At 40.8% G+C, this 20,558-nt stretch overlaps 1 protein-coding gene across 2 annotated transcripts in view; it reads left to right on the top strand.

Annotated features, from left to right (window-relative positions):
* Nucleotides 1-493: 493 nt before the first annotated feature.
* LOC126412640 (pre-piRNA 3'-exonuclease trimmer-like) overlaps nucleotides 494-20,558 on the top strand; it is a 228,370-nt gene continuing 208,305 nt past the window's right edge. For both annotated transcript variants that reach the window (XM_050082325.1, XM_050082335.1), the window contains exons 1-2: nucleotides 494-758; nucleotides 11,542-11,776. In XM_050082325.1, coding sequence (XP_049938282.1) covers nucleotides 628-758; nucleotides 11,542-11,776 — 366 coding nt within the window. In that variant the 5' untranslated portion in view covers nucleotides 494-627. The remainder of the gene's footprint in view (nucleotides 759-11,541; nucleotides 11,777-20,558) is intronic.

Raw genomic sequence — 20,558 nt, 5'->3', positions numbered from 1 at the left:
GACTTGTGGAGACCGGTAAGTTGTGTTGCAGAATTCTAACAGCGTTCATTTATGCTTTGTCGTGGCCATTGATGAGTTCTGACTGTTACTATGTCGCTATGGCCAATATACAAAACAAAATTTGGGTTCTTGTAGTAATGCGGACCCTCTTTAAACCATTATTTAGCATTGACCTTTCCTCGGGTGACGGCAGTGCCAAATGAATATCGTACGTTTCGCGCGAAAAAACACTCCGCGAGTTCGATTTGCGTTGCCAACCGAACTGTATGGAAGCTCTACCCCATACAATGCGCACCCCAATTTATACGGCAATTAGCTTGTTTTTCGAATAGCTAATTGTTTCTTTATCCTGCGATCGTACAACTTGCCCTAAAAATCTGCGTCTCCAAATCAAGGTTAGAAATAGTTGCAACCTATTGGAAAAACGCAATCGAGGTACTTTGAAAAAGAATAGTTGCGGCGCCAAGAATCTTTGATAACAAAGTGTAGAAAACTGTCGGGCGTTGGCGGAGATATTGATTGTTATTGTTGAGGTGAATGTGCTCATACAGGTTGTTAACGATGTAGGCGAAGAGTTGGGTAGTGTTGAAAATTGTCTAGTGTTGAGAAGCAGTTCGTAGTGGAAAAATGGTGGACATACTGAGGAGTAACTTTGAAGAGAAATTGCCGGAGATAAAAGCTGCACTAACAAATGCAAAGTTCATTGCAATTGACACGGAATTCACAGGGTTGTCCGTGTACAAAAATTACAAGCCAAGGTATGCTACCCAACATGAAATCTGGAACGTATTTTAGTTATGTTACCCATGGTGACAAAAACCAACAAAATGTTTGTATTGTACTACCATAGCTATTTGTTAAAAAAGAAATTCGATTGCATTGAGGTGGTGATAGTTATTTGGTGCCATCTTCCCTGATCAGTTTCATGATTCTGATCCGGTGAGCGTGTTCACCGGTCGCAGAGGTGCAGTGGCATAACGTTTGCAATAATATGATGCCTATAAATCACCGTCACAGTGTTAGTGCCAACCTTCTGATACTTTGCAAACAAAACGAGCCTTACGTGAAATATGAATTCAACAGATCTTGGATAGAGTGTGATACCTACTAGTGGAACACTCCCACACCCGTCTTCGCCCAAAAATCTTGGTTTTGGGACAGATTACTGTTCCATATTATGTCGCAATAATGCCCTAATCTTGTGAATATTAGTATGTATACATTTACTTGCTCTCCTTTCTTTTCAATTTCTATTCTTGTTTATAACGTATTTTAAATCCTTGAGGATCTCTATATGGGCATTTTAGTAATAAACGTATGTTAGTCATTGGAAAACTTTTCGTTGTGCCTATCAGCAATTCCGTCTTATCCTCAAAGCGAGTAGCAATCTAACCTTTTACTTGTATTGTTCTCTCACTGCAGAGGGAATCCTCACTACATTGCCCTTGTTAAAAACATTTCATTTCAATGAAGTGATTGGAGTAATGTTTGCCATATTCAAATAATGGTTTTCGCCAGTTACTTCTCATCCACAGCACTAACCCATCCACAGATATCACATAATATCAAAAATAAAGCTGACAGAGAAATGATCATCGTATGGAGTTGGGAGATGACAGCTGAGTCCCTATTCGTGTGGTATATTTTTAAATAAATTAGTTAGAAACCCTTTCAACTTCAAAGAAGACACCAAAAATAAAACTTGTACAGGAAGCTTGTTCTATAGCCACTGTGACCATGGTTGTGTTAACCTGGGGAGATATCTGCTGGTCCCACACTGAATGTAGTTGTGAAGTTGCCTAAATTCTAATACCCAGCAGTCGGACATACATTCTAAGGTCTTCATTTAGTTGATCATTACCAATATATACATGTACCTGATTACTCTATATGTCACTCGTAAGTGTTTCTCTCTTCTGTGACTCACTTAAATTGGTTTTAATTTTTTCTAGACCATTCGACTGTTTTACAGCACATGGCAAATATGAGTAGGCCTAATTAAATATTACGGAGATTTCCTTCCAGAATTCATATAATATATGAAGGCATGCAGATAGAAGAGGTTGGCAGTGTTAAATTTCTGGAATTACAACTCATTAATGAATTCAGTTGGGAAAAGCACACCACAGAATGACTCTGTATTTGGGATGAGAAAAAAATTGTATATGTGCTTAATTTAATTCTTTTGTATGTCATATGAGATTATATTCTGGGGTAACTCATCAAACTGATCAGAAGTTTTTAGAATACAAAATCAAGTAGTAAGACTCATTTTTGGTGAAACCTCAAGATCACGATAGAAGCCTGTTCAAGGAACTGGACTTCCTAACCACTGCTTCTGTATATTTACAGTATTCTTAAATGAAATTAGTTGCAAATAAAATGTCTGTAGCCCAATACATAGTATGTATCAACACTACGATTAAGAATAATCTACTTAAAGACCTAAAACCACTTACCTTGTTCCAGCTGGGGTCCAATATTCAGGAACACACATTTTCAATAAATTGCCAGCAAACGTTAAATTCGAGATAAAGCACAGTTTAAACAGAGCTTGAAAGACTTTTTGGTGGACAACTCCTTCTACTGTATAGATGAATATCTTAATAAGGACTTTTATACCATTTTAAGTTAGACTTCAGTTTCGACAACACTTGGTCACAACACTCAAGATTAGGTATTTTATGTATGATAAATTTGTTAGGGTACATAATGGTGTAAGTAATGTTCCTGGTCTTGAAAGTTTTTCTGAACATCATGTAGTAGCTTATCACAGCTTTTTCTTCTTCTTCTAATTCTTAAGTCATTAGTCTTCTGACTGGTTTGATGTGGCTCACCAGGACTTCATCTCCTGTGCCCAACCTGTTCATCTCAGATCAGCACTTACAATTTACATCCTCAGTTATTTGCTGAATGTATCCCAGTATCTGTTTTCGTGTATTGTTTTTGCTCCCTCTAGATCTTTCTAGTACCATCGACTATATTCTCTGATACCTTAACAGATGTTGGATTGGTTTTCCCCTTCTTCTTGTCAGTGTTTTCCATATATTTCTTTCCTCACCAATTCTGTGGACAATCTCCTCATTCCTTGCCTTATCAGTCCAAATAATTCTTAACTTTTTTCTGTAGCACCATGTGGCAAGTGCTTCTGTTTTCTTGTGTTATGGTTTGTCCACAGTTCATGTTTCACTACCATACAATGCAGTGCTCTAAACATACATTCTCAGAAATTTATTGCTGAAATTAATACCCCTGTTTGAGACTGGTAGACTTATCTTGGACAGGAATGTCCTTTGCGTGGGTACTAGTCTGCTTTTTATGTCTTCGTTGCTCTGTCTGTCATGGGTTACTTTGCTGCCTAGGTAGCAGGAGAGCTTCTGTAAAGTTTGGAAGGTAGGAGACGAGATACTGGCAGAAGTAAAGCTGTGAGTACCGGACGTGAGTCGTGCTTCGGTAGCTCAGATGCTAGAGCACTTGCCCGCGAAAGGCAAAGGTCCCGAGTTCGAGTCTCGGTCGGGCACACAGTTTTAATCTGCCAGGAAGTTTCATATCAGCGCACACTCCGCTGCAGAGTGAAAATCTCATTCTGGAAACATCAGAATTGCCTCTCTGGTGCCTTTACCTTTCCTAAAGCCAGACTGATCACCATCTAACACATCATCAATTTTCTTTTCCATTCTTTTGTATGTTATTCTTGTTAGCAGATTGACTGAATAAGCTGTTAAGCTGAATGTGCGATAATTGTTGCAGTTGTCAGCTGATGCTATCTTGGGATTTGTTTGGATAATTTTTTTTCAAAAGTATGATGGTATGTCGCCAGTCTCGTCCATCTACACACTGACATGAATAATTGTTTTGTTGTCACTTCCCCCAATGGTTTTAGAAATTCCAATGGGAAGTTAGCCACCCCTGTGCTTAATTTGATTTTAAGTCTTCCAAAGTTTTTGTAAATTCTGATTCTAGCACTGTATCCCCCATCTCTTCCCTATATCTCCTGTTTCTTCTTCTATCACGCCATCAGTTAAGTCCTTCCCCTCATAGAGGCCGTCAGTGTACTCTTTCCTCCTATCCGCTCTCTCCTCTGCATTTAACAGAGGAATTCTCATTGGCCTCTTAATGTTACCACCTTTGTTTTAATTTCACTGAAGGTTGTTTTGACTTTTTTATATGCTGAGTCAGTCCTTCCGACAGTCATTTCTTTTTCAGTTTCTTCAGATTTTTGATGTCGCCATATCATCTTAGCTGCACTGCACTTCTTACTTATTTCATTCCTAAGTGACTTGTATTTCTGTATTCCTGAATTTCCCAGAAAATTTTTGTACTTCCTTCTTTTATTGATAAGCTTAGGCGTTGCTTCTGTTACCCATGGTTTCTTCGCAGTTATCATTCTTGTACTGGTTTTTCTGTCCAACTTATGTTATTGCCCTTTTTAGAGATGTCCATTCCTATTCAACTGAGCTGCCTACCAAGCTATTCATTATCACAGCATCTATAGCCTCAGAGAACTTAAAGTGTATATCTTCATTCATCAGTACTTCTGTATCCCACTTCTTTGCATATTAAGTCTTCCTGATTGGTCTCTTAAACTTAATCCTGCTCTTCATCATTATGAAATTGTGATCTGAGTCTGTATCTGCCCCTGGATACACATTACAATCCAGTATCTGATTTCAGAATCTCTGCCCGGCATGATGTACTCTAATTGAACTCTTCCTGCATCTCCTGGCCTTTTCCATGTATACCTCCTCATATTGTGATTCTTGAGCAGAGTTGCACCCAGTGTGCAACGGTCTTTTTGTTTTTATGTATATAGACTGAAGTGAAGTGTGGCCAGTGAAAATTCCTACCAAGGTTGGGAATCAAATCCGGGTCTTCTGCTTACTAGGCAGGTGCGTTAGCCACTAAGCCACCTTGGGACAGTGGTTCACACAACTGCACGGATTACCCTGACGTGCCTCCCTCCTTGATCCAAATTCTCACTGCTGTCCTACTCTATGTTAAATTCCCTCTTACACATGAACAGAATTGCCAAGGTACCCGAATAGCATCCTGGCATTCAACTTAAATGGGGGATTCAGCCTGAAACCCAGTTGCATGTGCTAACAAAAATGAAATGATACAATTTCAGAGGCTTTATTGGTCTTATACAGATCTGATTTTGTGTATATAGACTGAAGCAGCGAGTGAAAATTTGTAGCATGACTGGAGGAATCTAAAGTAGAATGGGGGGCTGTGAGAATTAGAATCGAGGAGAGAGGCATGCCAGGGTAATTAGTGCAGTTGTGTGTACTGCTGTGCCAAGGTGGCTTAGTGGGTAATGCAGCTGCATAGTAAGAAGGAGACCTGGGTTCGACTCCAGGCCTTGATACAAATTTTCACTTGCTACTTTAGTCAGTATACATAAAATTATATCTGTGTGAGACCAGTAATGTCACTGAAATTGTGTTGTTTCATTTGCACAGGTCTTCTTTATTGTACTTGTCTGTGACTCAATGTGACATCTTGACAGTGAGTAGATTTTACGTTCACGTAGAGTAATTACTGAATTTGCAAATGTTTGTAAATTAATAAAAATTTCTACAATTATGCCAAATTAACTAAAAGAGGACTCTGGTGAAAGCTGTTAAGGAGTTCTTACATTTGGACTTGGCACCTGTATGACACACATTCACACATAATTGATAGAGACTGCAGACTTGACCTATTTGCTGTAAACAATATTTACACACAATTTACACATTTCCATGCAAACTAACTACAGCATGTGGTAGGTTGAGGATAGTCTTTAACATACTGCACTGTTATGGTCTGGTCTTAGGTATTTTAAATGCTACACACTAGTTGACTGCAACAACAAAACTAGCAGGCAAAAACAGTTTTTATCAACATGCCACATCCACTCATTATAATATTATTTTACCTTTTCTTCGTTATAGCTGTTTTTTGTAAATTTATAATTAATAATTTTAGATAGTAGGGTTCATTGTAAAAATTTTAATTGACATTCTGTTTTGATTTTGCTCCACACACATCTGTGGACATTATTATCACACTTCTAGATAAATTTGTTTAATAATCAGTTCTGTAGTACCATGCAATGAGATAGTCAGTTGGCATGTGATTATTGCCTCAGATGGCCTTTATGAGCGTAGTTGTATTTGAGAAGTGGTGAGATGTGGACAAATGGAGGTATGTGGATATATGGTAGCAATGAGGGTACTGTAGTAGTTCTGACTTAAAATTATCTTTTAGTGACAGCTGATTTTGAGTTTATTCAGATGTTGATCATGTGATAATTTTCTTTTATGAACTATTGCCATCTGATTCTAAAGAACAGAATGTTAACATTTCTATGAAATACCAGACTGACTATCAGTAAATCGAGGTGTTCTCAAGTTGTTATGTACAAATTGACTCTTACCACCATAGATTAAGAACTATCTAGGGATTCAAATAAATGTGCTAAAAACTATGAACTTTAGTCACTGAAATTATTTACATTGCATCACTTGAACCAAAGCACTTTACACAATTTCAGCTAATGTAAATATCTTAAGTTGAATGATATACAAATTGATCCAGGAAATATTACCAGTACGACTAAAACAAGATGGACCTTCCTCGATGAACATCACAGAAGATGCTAGATGTGGTCACTGTTAATTTGATGCAGCCCTGTGCTTGAGTTATCAAACTGTGAGACATAGGGAACAGCTCTGTGTGAGGGATGCTGTAACAGCAATACTGTTCACAGTGTTCTGCTGTAACTCTTTCAGTGTGCGAGGATTATGAGGATTATTTGAGTGCAGCTGACCCTCCTTTGTGCTCCATCGGTAAAAATCACAGGGAAGGAGATCAGGCAGTCGAGGTGACCAAACAACTTGTGCACTGGTGACAAGATTATCAAGATGATGTGTGCTGTTGCTCTGTCTTGCTGGGAAAAAATCCATACTGTCGTTCATCACCTCAGGGTTAATCGCCGACTAACTTGACACATAAAAGTTCATTTTGAACACTTTAACTCTCATGTGCAACAATAAATTTGTAAGGATACAGATGCTGGTCTTTTTGACTCAACGATTTCTCACACAGATAAACAGTGTTGATTAAACTTATCCATTGCGGATGTTTAAGAATCCATGGATGTTTATTGAATATAAATACAGAAAACGGCAACCAGTCACTTTTCTGAAATAGTATTTATTCCATGAACTGCTTTTTTAATCTTTTCAGGCTCATCTTCAGATGGTGTACAGGAGTTTACGTAGCTATTTCAAAGCATAATGTTGGGTGCTGGCTTCTGACAGCATGAGTGGCTTTTGTTGTTGATATCCGTCTCTTCCATTGTGATGAACTTTTGGTGCCACATCACTCCGTCTACAGAATATGCGTGCATATGCATTGTAATAATGAAACTCTGCCAGCATCCTGCATGTGCTGTACAACTGTTGCTTGTTGCAAAGATCTTCTGTATGGAACAGTATTGAGATTTTGTCAGACTTTGTTCCAGGCTTCCCTTCACTAAAGCAATTTTGTCATGGTGTTAAAACTCCAGTTTGGATATTTACTATTTTTATTTGCTATAGAGCCTGTTTTCAGACAAATTTTACCACAGAATTTTGCATTGAAAACTTTGTTGGAAGTTTTGCCAAAACACTTCCAGTCTCTAACTATTGTACAAATGTTTCCGTACATGTTTTCCCACAAATTGTTTCATGTAACACACAACAAAGAACAGGTACTCTTTTATTGTGAGTACCATTTTATGTTGCATTCAACTAGTTGCTGAACTTGTCTGCTTCGCTCACTCACTGAAACGTAATGAAACTGTGAAGTATTCAAGGCAGATCGTGTGGGAGATGCACATTTGCAGACAAGTGACAGCAACCAATTAGTGCATCTATATAACATTTTCCAGCATTTTCTGTGATGAGCAGTTCTCTTGTTCGTTAACAAGGACCAGTTCTGTATCAGTCTTATGAATATTTTCTGGGCTGGTTTTATTAGCCCACCCTGTAAATCCTGTATTATGGACATGTGGTTTGAACCATAAGATTAAGAGGGGGCCAAAGTTTTAGCTTCTCATTGACCCAAAACCCACTATGTAAAAATGTGTGTTTTAACTGCTTAGTGGAGAATTGATTGTTTGGATTAACATTGAAAAATTTAGTATAAAGACCCATTACTTCTTTTACACCTCTCCTCTGTATGAATAATGTATCTTTCCACACAATGGGACAAGATATTCAGTTTTATAATGGCAGTTCTCGGTGCCTTTTCTTAAGTTTTTTCCATTACTAAATTTATGCAAATTTGTGATATTGTCATGGAATATGTCTATGTGGTTCATGGTGTGGGTTCCTGTTCTCATGTCCTAGTTCATGAACCACGGGCAACATATGAGTGGTCAAGTAAGTGGTCCTGACAGTCGGGATACCAGTTACTTTGGAATAAGGCTTGGCATCTCGGACATATTCTGAGTCGTGGTCACTTTTGTGCTCAGACAGCAAAGACTGCCAAATCCACCGGTTAGTCCATCAACCGTTAGGGGTAAAACTCAATGGGACCTGGGGCAAGTAAGGCTAGCAACCTGCTTCCCTGGTACTTTAAAATATGATGCTGGCAATAATCAGAGCAAAATGCCTCGGACCTTTGGAGGTGACGGAGTCCCACCTCTAATTGACAAACCAGGGACTCCTAAGATACGACTCGACAAACGAATGGTAACGAGATGGGGAGCTATTAATATCAGTGGGGGCTACTCTGGGAAGAAGGTAGAGCTGGCAGAGGCTGCAAGTAAGATGGGGTAGGACGTTTTAGCTGTTAGTGACATTCAGGTAAGGGGTGAGATAGAAGAGGAAGTGGGAGAATACAAGGTCTACCTGTCAGGAGTCAAAGCAGGAATAGCACAATGGGGTGTAGGGCTTTACATCAGGAAAGAAATGGAACCCAGCGTAGTTGCAATTGGGTATGTAAACGAACGACTGATGTGGATAGATTTGACAGTGTCTAGCAATAAAATTAGGATTGCGTCAGTATATTCGCATTGTGAAGGGACAGATCAAGATAAGATGGGTAGTTTTTATGACGCACTCAGTGATGTAGTTGTTAGAGTAAAGGACAAGGACAGTGTTCTGCTCATGGATGATTTTAATGCCAGGATTGGAAATCAAACAGAAGGGTATGAAAAGGTTATGGGTAAATTTGGAGAGGATATGGAGGCCAACAGGAATGGGAAACAACTCGGGGGTTTCTGTGCCAGTATGGGCTTAGTAATCACAAACCCCTTTTTTAAACATAAGAACATTCACCGTTACACTTGGGAAGGCAAGGGAACCAGATCTGTCATTGACTATATAATAGTAGATCAGGAATTCAGGAAGGCTGTGAGGGACACACGTGTATTCAGGGGATTCTTTGATGACACTGATCACTATTTAATCTGCAGTGAAATTGGTATCGTGAGGCCGAAAGTGCAGGAGGTCAGGTCCATATGTAGGAGGATAAGAGTGGAGAAACTTCAGGATAAGGAAATCAGGCACAAATACATAACAGTGATCTCAGAAAGGTACCAGTTAGTTGAATGTAGTCAATTACAGTTGTTGGAAAAGGAATGGACAAGGTACAGGGACACAGTACTAGAAGTAGCTAAAGAATGTCTTGGAACAGTGGTGTGTAAAGGTAGGATGAAGCAAACAGCTTGGTGGAATGACACAGTCAAGGCAGCCTGTAAAAGGAAAAAGAAGGCATATCAAAAATGGCTACATACTAGAACTCAGGTAGACAGAGAAAGTTATGTTGAAGAAAGAAACAAAGCCAAACAGATAATTGCAGCATCCAAGAAGAAATCTTGGGAAGATTTTGGAAACAGGTTGGAGACTGTGGCTCAGGCTATTGGAAAACCATTCTGGAGTGTAATTAGCAGTGTTTGAAAGGGAGGTAAGAAGGAATGACAAGTATTTTGGAAAGGTCAGGAAAACTGCTGGTGAATCCTGTTGATGCCTTGGGCAGATGGAGGGAATATTTTGAAGAGTTGCTCAGTGTAGGTGAAAATACGATCAGTACTGTTTCAGATTTCGATGTACAATGGGATAGGAATGATGATGAAAATAGGATCACATTTGAGGAAGTGGAGAAAATGGTCAATAGATTGCAGTGCAATAAAGTGGCTGGGGTGGATGAAATTAAGTCGGAACTCATCAAATACAGTGGGATGTCAGGTCTTAAATGGGTACAACGGATAATTGAAATGGCATGGGAGTCAGGACAAGTTCCATCAGACTGGACGAAAGCAGTAATCACACCTGTCTTTAAACATGGCAGGGTGAGATTAAGATATGTGAACACAAAATAAGCAGTCTTGCATATACGGATGAGTTAGTTGTGATGGCAGATTCAATTGAAAGTTTGCAAAGTAATATTTCAGAGTTAGATCAGAAATGTAAGGACTATGGTATGAAGATTAGAATCTCTACAACGAAAGTAATGTCAGTGGGAAAGAGATATAAACGGATTGAGTGCCAAATTGGAGGAACAAAGTTAAAACAGGTGGATGGTTTCAAGTACTTAGGATGCATATTCTCACAGGATGGCAACATAGTGAAAGAACTGGAAGCGAGGTGTAGCAAAGCTAATGCAGTGAGTGCTCAGCTACGATCTACTCTCTTCTGCAAGAAGGAAGTCAGTGCCGAGACTAAGTTATCGTGCACCGTTCAATCTTTCGACCAACTTTGTTGTATGGGAGCGAAAGCTGGGTGGATTCAGGTTACTTGATCAATAAAGTTGAGGTTGCGGATATGAAAGTAGTTAGGATGATTGCAGATACTAGTAGATGGAAACAATGGCAGGAGGGTGTCCACAATGAGGAAATCAAAAGAAAAACTGGGGAATGAACTCTATAGATGTAGCAGTCAGGGTGAACAGGCTTAGATGGTGGGGTCATGTTACACACATGGGAGAAGCAAGGTTACCCAAGAGACTCATGGGTTCAGCAGTGGAGGGTAGGAGGAGTCGGGGTAGATTTTGAAGTAATAGGCTTAACATCAGAAGAGGCACCAATGTTAGCACTGAATAGGGGATCATGGAGGAATTTTATAAGGGGGCTATGCACCAGACTGAACGCTGAAAGGCATAATCAGTCTTAGATGATGATGATGATGATGATGATGATGATACGTCTATGTAAATATGCATATTATCATGGAAGATATGATTTAGATTTTCCAGCACCCCATTTAACTGAATCATTGCAAATAGAGGCATCACATCAAAACTGATAGTTGTAGTTATACCACTACCACGTAGTTGGAATGTGAAACTTGTCTATTGTAGTAGGTTTCAGTATTTATACTGAAGTTCCCATTGTCCATGGTTCTCCAATATCTGTCTGAATTTTGTTTACTAAATATTCTATACTAAATTCAATCATTAGTACATTTAACTTGCAGTATGCTCGCAAGAGTGCTTTTTGAACAACATCAACACATTTAAATTACAACATCATTAGTAAAGTACTTAAACAAATTCAATTTTTTGTTACAGTCTGTTTGACACAGGAAGACAGAGATATGAAAAATTAAGAAGAAATCTTGAAAAAGTAATTATTATACAGATTGGTTTGTCTGTATTTTCATATGTTCGAGATGAAAATAAATATGTTGCGAATATATACAGAATACCTGTTTATCCCTGCAGTTTTGGTTCAATAGATAGTGTTTACCTCACACAGGCATCATCTGTCCATTTCCTGTGTGAGTATGACTTCGACTTCAATAAGGTAAGTACATCCATGTCTTGTGGCTGCATAAACATACTTTAGAGAAAAATTGAAAGCGTGTAACTTCAGCTTTGTTAATAATAATAATATTATCTATCTGTAGTGCATATTTCATTGCTTTCCTTCTGCTGTTGTGTTCATGTAGTATAAACTGATTTTGCATATCGAAACATTATAAACTAATATAAAATCCAAACTGACACTGAATAAAGCGTAGGTGATTCTGTTTTAAAAAGTATGTCCACATTATTGTGAAAATAAGTTGTTTTGACTTGGAATGAGACAGTTCTATTCAAATTGAAGCATTTTAGGGACAGCAAAATGAGACTAGTGGGAAAATAAAATTAAAGATAATTGTACCAATTTCACCCTCCAGATATATACAATCCCTGTATCAGTTGCCTATATTTTCCTTCGTCTTATCATCTTTATCAAACCCATATACGCCTCAGTGATTCAGGCTCTAAAACTCCCAACAGCTCTCCCTGTTAACTATTAAGTAAAAAGAACTTAACAGTGAAAGGGCACTTTTGCGTCAAAATAAGCTATGTAGGGTTTAGAAACTAGGAAGGAATAACTTGCTTCCTTAAGGTTATCAACAGATAGCGTAGTGGCACTCCTTTTTATTGAAACTGTGTTGGTTTTCAGAACAGATGTTCGGTATGAACCAAATTGTATGGGAACTTATCTCTGGATACCTTCAGGAGGTATGGTGAGACCCTACTATATTATAGATGTTGATGTCAAAATGTGGGATGAAGAGCTAGCTTGTGCAGTCTGACAGAAGGTGGGAATATTGTGAAGAATATAATAAATAATACACTGAAATTCTAATGCAGAAAATGTATACGAGGGTCAGTCAAAAAGTAATGCCTCCTATTTTTTTTCTACGTTTAATTGTCAGGAAATTTAAATGCAATTACATAGGTTGAAAACCACAACATTGAGGATCATTTTGTCATTTTTCAATGTAATCTCCCCCCATCTCTACAGTTTTGGTCCATCTTTGAACAAGGGCATGTATCCCAGCACGGTAAAAATCACAGCTCTGCTTCCTAAGCCATTGATGCACGGATGTTTTGACGGCCTCCTCATCTTCAAAATGAATCCCACGATGAGCTTCTTTTAGTGGCCCGAACAGATGGAAGTCTGATGGTGCCAGGTCAGGGCTGTATGGGGGATGAGGCAAAACTTCCCATCCAATTTTGACAATCTCGTCAGAGGTGTGACGACTGGTGTGTGGTCTTGCATTGTCATGCAAAAGAAGAACATCTGCCATTGATTTTGTTGGGCGAACTCGCTGAAGACGTGCTTTAAGTTTGTTGAGGGTTGTGACGTATTGAACAGAATTTATTGTGCATCCCTGCTCCAAAAAATCAACCAGAATCACACCCTCTGTATCCCAGAAAACTGTTGCCATAACTTTCCCTGCCGATCGCACAGTTTTGAATTTTTTCTTCCTCGGCGAGCTTGTGTGACGCCACTCCATTGACTGCCTCTTTGATTCGGGTTCAAAAAAATGCACCCATGTTTCGTCCCCGGTCACAATTTTTTTCAGAAACTCATCTCCCTCCAAACGGAAGCGCTGCAAGTGTTGGGAGGCTATTGTTTTCCTTGCCTCTTTATTCTGATCGGTTAACATTCTTGGAACCCACCGTGCACAAACTTTTGAGTACCCCAATTGTTTAATAATCATGATCACACTGCCTTTACTAAGAGAAATAATGCGACACACTTCATCTGCAGTCACCCGACGGTCACCACGAATGATGTCATCAACTTGCTGAATGTTGTGTGGAGTCACTGCACTCACCGACCTGCCGCTCCGCTTTTCGTCAGTCAACGGTGTTTGCCCTTCAGCTTCCTTACGACGACGAACCCATCGTCTAACAGTGCTGACATCCACTGTCACAACACCATACACCTTCTTCAGTCTTTCATGAATGCGTATGGGCGTTTCACCTTCTGCATTCAAGAATTCAATCACACAACGCTGTCTCAAACGAACATCGATGTCGGCCATCTTACAAACTTCTGCTGTGCTGCCACCTGTTGACACAGAAAGTTACTACTGCAGTGGATTGCAGAAGAAGGTTTGAGGAATGGCGCCAAATTCAAATTTTTCACTTAACTTAATTTCTTTAAGTAGAAAAAAAATGGGAGGCATTACTTTTTGACCGACCCTCGTATATATATATATAAAAAAAAACAAAGATGCTGTAACTTACCAAACGAAAGCGTTGGTATGTTGATAGAGACAAAAAATACATAAACACACACACAAATTTCAAGCTTTCACAACCCACGGTTGCTCCATCAGGAAAGAGGGAAGGAGAGCGAAAGACGAAAGGATATGGGTTTTAAGGGAGAGGTTAAGTAGTCATTCCAATCCCGGGAGCGGTAAGACCTACCTTAGGGGGGAAAAAGGACAGGTATACACTGGCACACACACACATATCCATCCGCACATATACAGACACAAGCAGACATATGTAAAGACAAAGAGGTTGGGCAGAGATGTCAGTCGAGGCTGAAGTACAGAGGCAAAGATGTTGAATGACAAGTGATGTACGAGGGGCGGCAACTTGAAATTAGCGGAGGTTGAGGCCTGGTGGGTAACGGGAAGAGAGGATATATTGAAGGGCAAGTTCCGATCTCCGGAGTTCTGATAGGTTGGTGTCAGTGGGAAGTATCCAGATAACCCGTCCGGTGTAACACTGTGCCAAGATGTGCTGGCTGAGCACCAAGGCATGTTTAGCCACAGGGTGATCCTCATTATCAACAAACACTGTCTGCCTGTGTCCGTTCATGCGAATGGACAGTTCGTTGCGGGTCATTCCCACATAGAAGGCTTCACAGTGTAGGCAGGTCAGTTGGTAAATCACATGGGAGCTTTCACACGTGGCTCTGCCTTTGATCGTGTACACCTTCCGGGTTGCAGGTCTGGAGTAGGTGGTGGTGGGAGGGTGTATGGGACAGGTTTTACACCGGGGGTGGTTACAAGGGTAGGAGCCAGAGGATAGGGAAGGTGATTTGGGGATTTCGTAGGGATGAACCAAGAGGTTACGAAGGTTAGGTGGACGGCGGAAAGACACTCTTGGTGGAGTGGGGAGGATTTCATGAAGGATGGATCTCATTTCAGGGCAGGATTTGAGGAAGTCATATCCCTGCTAGAGAGCCACATTCAGAGTCTGATCCAGTCCCGGAAAGTATCTTGTCACAAGTGGGGCACTTTTGTGGTTCTTCTGTGGGAGGTTCTGGGTTTGAGGGGATGAGGAAGTGGCTCTGGTTATTTGCTTCTGTACCAGGTCGGGAGGGTAGTTGCGGGATGCAAAAGCTGTTTTCAGGTTGTTGGTGTAATGGTTCAGGGATTCAGGACTGGAGCAGATTCATTTGCCACGAAGACCAAAGCTGTAGGGAAGGGACTGTTTGATATGGAATGGGTGGCAGCTGTCATAATGGGGGTACTGTTGCTTGTTGGTGGGTTTGATGTGGACGGATGTGTGAAGCTGGCCATTGGACAGATGGAGGTCAACATCGAGGAAAGTGGCATGGGATTTGGAGTAGGACCAGGTGAATCTGATGAAACCAAAGGAGTTGAGATTGGAGAGGAAATACTGGAGTTCTTCTTCACTGTGAGTCCAGATCATGAAGATGTCATCAATAAATCTGTACCAAACTTTGGGTTGGCAGGCTTGGGTAACCAAGAAAGCTTCCTCTAAGCGACCCATAAATAGGTTGGCATACGAGGGGCCATCCTGGTACCCATGGCTGTTCCCTTTAATTGTTGGTATGTCTGGCCTTCAAAAGTGAAGAAGTTGTGGGTTAGGATAAAGCTGGCTAAGGTAATGAGGAAAGAGGTTTTAGGGAGGGTGGCTGGTGATTGGCGTGAAAGGAAGTGCTCGATCACAGCAAGGCCCTGGATGTGCGGGATATTTGTGTATAAGGAAGTGGCAACCTCAAGAAACTATCCAATCTCCTGGTTTCCCACCTCCGGAAAGGCAACTCACTCACTCTCCACAACCTTTCCAAGAAACCTCAACGTCCTCTCATTGCACACAGACCCAGTCTCTCCCATCTACTCAGTCTCCCACTTCCAGCTCCACTCACCCCAAAACCTCAAAATTCTAATCAACACAGTCTGGAACCACAACACCCTAATTCAGTAGTTAACCTTTCCTCCAAACCTCTCTCCCAATCCGAAACCTCTGTCCTATCCAAAGGCCTCACCTTCAGCCCTACTCCCAGATTCAACCAAACAGCCCTTGCCGAAGATTTACTGTCCTACACTCGTACTCTCTGCTGGAAATAGCACTTTGCCACGAAGAAAAATAATCCTAATCCTACACCTAATGATCCAACTCACCAAGACACTATCCAAATTGAACCCTGCCTGGAACAGTTCCATCTTCCATCACAGCGGGACCCACCTCCTCTTCCTCAAAATCACCCTCTCCAAACCTTCCAGGAATTTCTCACTTCCAGCCTTGCCTCTCAATCCTTCTTGAAAAACCTTAATCCTACTCCCAACATCACCATAGCTGAAGCCCAGGCTATCCGTGATCTGAAGGCTGACTGATCCATCGTCATTCTCCCGGCTGACAAGGGTTCCACGACCGTGGTACTTGATCGTCAGGAGTATGTGGCTGAGGGACTGCGTCAGCTTTCAGACAACACTACATACAAAGTTTGCCAAGGTAATCCCATTCCTGATGTCCAGGCGGAGCTTCAAGGAATCCTCAGAACCTAAGGCCCCCTACAAAACCTTTCACCTGACTCCATCAACCGCCTGACCCCACTGACACCTCTTACCCCTACCTTCTACCTACTTCCTAAAATTCACAAACCCAATCATCCCGGCCGCCCCATTGTAGCTGGTTACCAAGCCCCCCACAGAACGTATCTCTGCCTACGTAGACCAACACCTTCAACCCATTACATGCAGTCTCCCATCCTTCATCAAAGACACCAACCACTTTCTCCAATGCCTGGAACCCTTACCCAATCTGTTACCCCTGGAAACCATCCTTGTAACCATTGATGCTACTTCCTTATACACAAATATCCCGCTGCGATGGAGCACTTCCTTTCACGGCGATCACGTGCCACCCTACCTAAAACCTCTTTCCTCATTACCTTAGCCATCTTTATCCTAACCCACAACTTCTTCACTTTTGAAGGCCAGACATTCCAACAATTAAAGGGAACAGCCATGGGTACCAGGATGGCCCCCTCGTATGCCAACCTATTTATGGGTCGCTTAGAGGAAGCCTTCTTGGTTACCCAAGCCTGCCAACCCAATGTTTGGACTCGCAGTGAAGAACAACTCCAGAATTTTGTGTTTGTGTTTGTTAGTGTCTCTATCTACATACCAACGCTTTCGTTTGGTAAGTTACATCATCTTTGTGTTTAGCTATATTTTTCCCACGTGGAATGTTTCCCTAAGATGATGTGACTTACCAAACGAAAGCGCTGGCAGGTCGATAGACACACAAACAAACACAAACACACACACAAAATTCAAGCTTTCGCAACAAACTGTTGCCTCATCAGGAAAGAGGGAAGGAGAGGGAAAGACGAAAGGATGTGGGTTTTAAGGGAGAGGGTAAGGAGTCATTCCAATCCCGGGAGCGGAAAGACTTACCTTAGGGGGAAAAAAGGACGGGTATACACTCGCGCGCACACACACACACATATCCATCCACACATATACAGACACAAGCAGACATATTTAAAGACCAATATGTCTGCTTGTGTCTGTATATGTGTGGATGGATATGTGTGTGTGTGTGCGCGAGTGTATACCTGTCCTTTTTTCCCCCTAAGGTAAGTCTTTCCGCTCCCGGGATTGGAATGACTCCTTACCCTCTCCCTTAAAACCCACATCCTTTCGTCTTTCCCTCTCCTTCCCTCTTTCCTGATGAGGCAACAGTTTGTTACGAAAGCTTGAATTTTGTGTGTATGTTTGTGTTTGTTTGTGTGTCTATCGACCTGCCAGCGCTTTCGTTTGGTAAGTCACATCATCTTTGTTTTTAGATATATTTTTCCCACGTGGAATGTTTCCCTCTATCCATTAGAGTTCACCTGTTTGTTTCCAACGTAGTAAGTCTGTAACATGTGTAACCTACCTGTTGCTGTATTTTGACAATTCTTAATTGAAATTGGATACAGGTAAGTGGTAGTTAACAGAGAATGTGCTTTGTATAAAACCTGGACGTGTTGCTTAAAACAGAAACATGCCTCTTTTCTTTACAAATGTTGGTCATCAGTTTTTTAATTAAGTGAAAGTGTTTCTTTGAATGGATGACAGTTCATACCATTGTTTTCTTTACTGAGTTCTTTTGTAGCACAATTCCTAACAATGGTTGGGCCCAGCTGTACTAATATTAGCAGCTAAATTTAGTGCCACTTCCACACTGAAGTTTGCCATTGCTGCATTGCTTTTCGAAATTAATCTGTCACATGGTAGCCTTGACAATTGTTGATATAATATTTAGCCCACTAACTGATGCTACTGAGTGAGATTGATGATACTGATGTTCCACTGGTTTATGTGTAATTATATGCACCCTGCATGAATAAACTAATAAATCGTGCACTGTTGCCCTATGATTCAACAGAAAAATTCAAATTTTATTGACATCTGTGAACTGGTAATATTTTTTGTTGTGATCGACTGTGTATGACAGTTCCATGTGAAACCTGAACAATGATTGGTCTTGCCTCGTATGAAGACGTATGAATGCTGGTACTTGGGCATCATTGAACAAAACAGCAAGACAGCGTCTCCTGCCAGCAAAGATGCACTCAATTTGGAATATTCAGGGGAACCAGTGAAGCGTAAGGGGTATGACTGTCTATATGTCATGTTGCTATTCTGTAGCAGTACACCCTTACAGATTTTTTGCACTTCAGAACTACGGGCAAACCCTTGTTGTGTATAATCATAAAACTGTGTGAGTAAAATACAGGTTGTCAGATCATCAATATGAAAGAACATTAACATGTTAAGAGTGTCAATTGTTAAGGTAAACACTCAGTAGGACTCAGTAGCAGTAGGCCATGCTCAGTATTTGTTGCTGATAGGAAAATTCAAGAGCAGAATATCTTAAGGAAAACTCTTTCTGGTGAAGTAAAAGAACCATTTAATGTAGAGCAACCATAGAGGTTTGCTACTTGTGCAGCAGCTATTAAAAAATGCTTTCTAATTCTAATGAAGCAACCCGCAAATACTCCACCGAGAGTGGGGCAAATACACACAACTGTTGTTGAACCTGCCAGGGGAAAGACTGTTATATCTTTAACTCCTACCAAAATAATGAGTGCAACAGTTAGTTTGATACTGTTGATACAATTAAAAATATTCACAGAAAGTGCAGAACAGATAGTGGAGAAACCATTAATGGTTCTTGTAAAAGAAATTTTCTCGGGTAGGGGGATGCCAGCTGTGCCCCTCAAAGAAGGAAAAGGGTGTAATTAGATGAAAACCCAAAAAAATGAGCACTAAGTCATAAGACCGCCGACACTTATGCTGTCTTAAGTTCACAGTGTTGATACACTTAAAAATATGGGCCTAAAATTCGTTTGTAGGAACTAACCATTACAAAATCCAAAAATATGTAATAGTTATGTCACTTTGACAGAAAGGTGGGCTGAGAAAAAAAAAAAAAGAGAGTACCTCACCATTTGGTTGTTCCCATACCCAAATTTTGAGTGTCAAGGGGCACGGAGTTCATGTGGAGTAACAGAGCCTACTGGCACAGGTGAGGCCAATTTGCATATTTTTCCAGGAGACTTCTGTCAGAGGTAGCAATGCTCCCAGACTAGGGATTATAGCTTTTCATGAAAGGATGACCTTTTGGGGTGAGGGCTATGGGTGATGTAACTGTGCTTGTCAATGCCAAATACCACTGACGTCTTTTGCTTAATATCAGACAAGGCTACCACTGCTGTTGTGCCCATATTGTATTAATGCTCCCTAATGAAGGATGTACCGTGAGCCTCTCCATAATCTCACCAGATAGCTTCCTCAACCTTTTCTTCGACATGGAAACTTCGCGCAATACAGTGTGCTCTGATGTTCTGCCACCACACGCTCTTCATGTAGTGCGGTTGATGGTCTGACACAGGCAGAACTACGCCTTTTTAATATGGGCTTTCTTATATACTGCTATGCAGTTGTTCTGTGCAGCTAATATCTCAGTTTACCCTTGCAAATATTGCTCAGTGGGGCGGATTGATGATTTGCTCTCCAGTGACCGCTTCCCAGTCGCAATCCATTAAGCATATAGAAAATGTGCCAACATAGATGTTCAGAAAATCTAACAGGGCACTTTGTAGTCAACTGCCTGTGTTGGAGCATTGTATACATCAACATCTACAGCGATACTCCGCAATTCACCGTATGGCACATGGCGGAGGATACTGCCACTATTAGTCATTTCCTGTCTTGTTCCACTCACAAATAAGACTGAGGGAAAAAATGACTGTTTATATGCCTCTGTGTGAGCCTTAATTTCTTGTACGTTATCTTCATGTCCTTTCATGCAAAGTATGTTGGGAGCAACAGAATCATAGTGCAGTCAGTTTCAAATGCCTGTTCTCTAAATTTTCTCAATAGTGTTCCTTGAAAAGAACGGCTCTTCTCCCTGGGAATTCCCATTTGAGTTCTCGAAGCACCTCTCTAACACTTGCATATTGTTTGAACCTACCACTAACAGAGATGGCAGCTCATCTCTGAATTGCTTCAATGTCTTTCTTTAATCTGACCTTGTATGGTTCC

Source organism: Schistocerca serialis, chromosome 1 (genome assembly GCF_023864345.2).
Source record: "Schistocerca serialis cubense isolate TAMUIC-IGC-003099 chromosome 1, iqSchSeri2.2, whole genome shotgun sequence".
NCBI classification, from domain to species: Eukaryota; Metazoa; Arthropoda; class Insecta; order Orthoptera; family Acrididae; genus Schistocerca; species Schistocerca serialis.
Note: the sequence above shows the minus strand (reverse complement) of the source record. Positions and strands in the feature narration are given on the sequence as shown.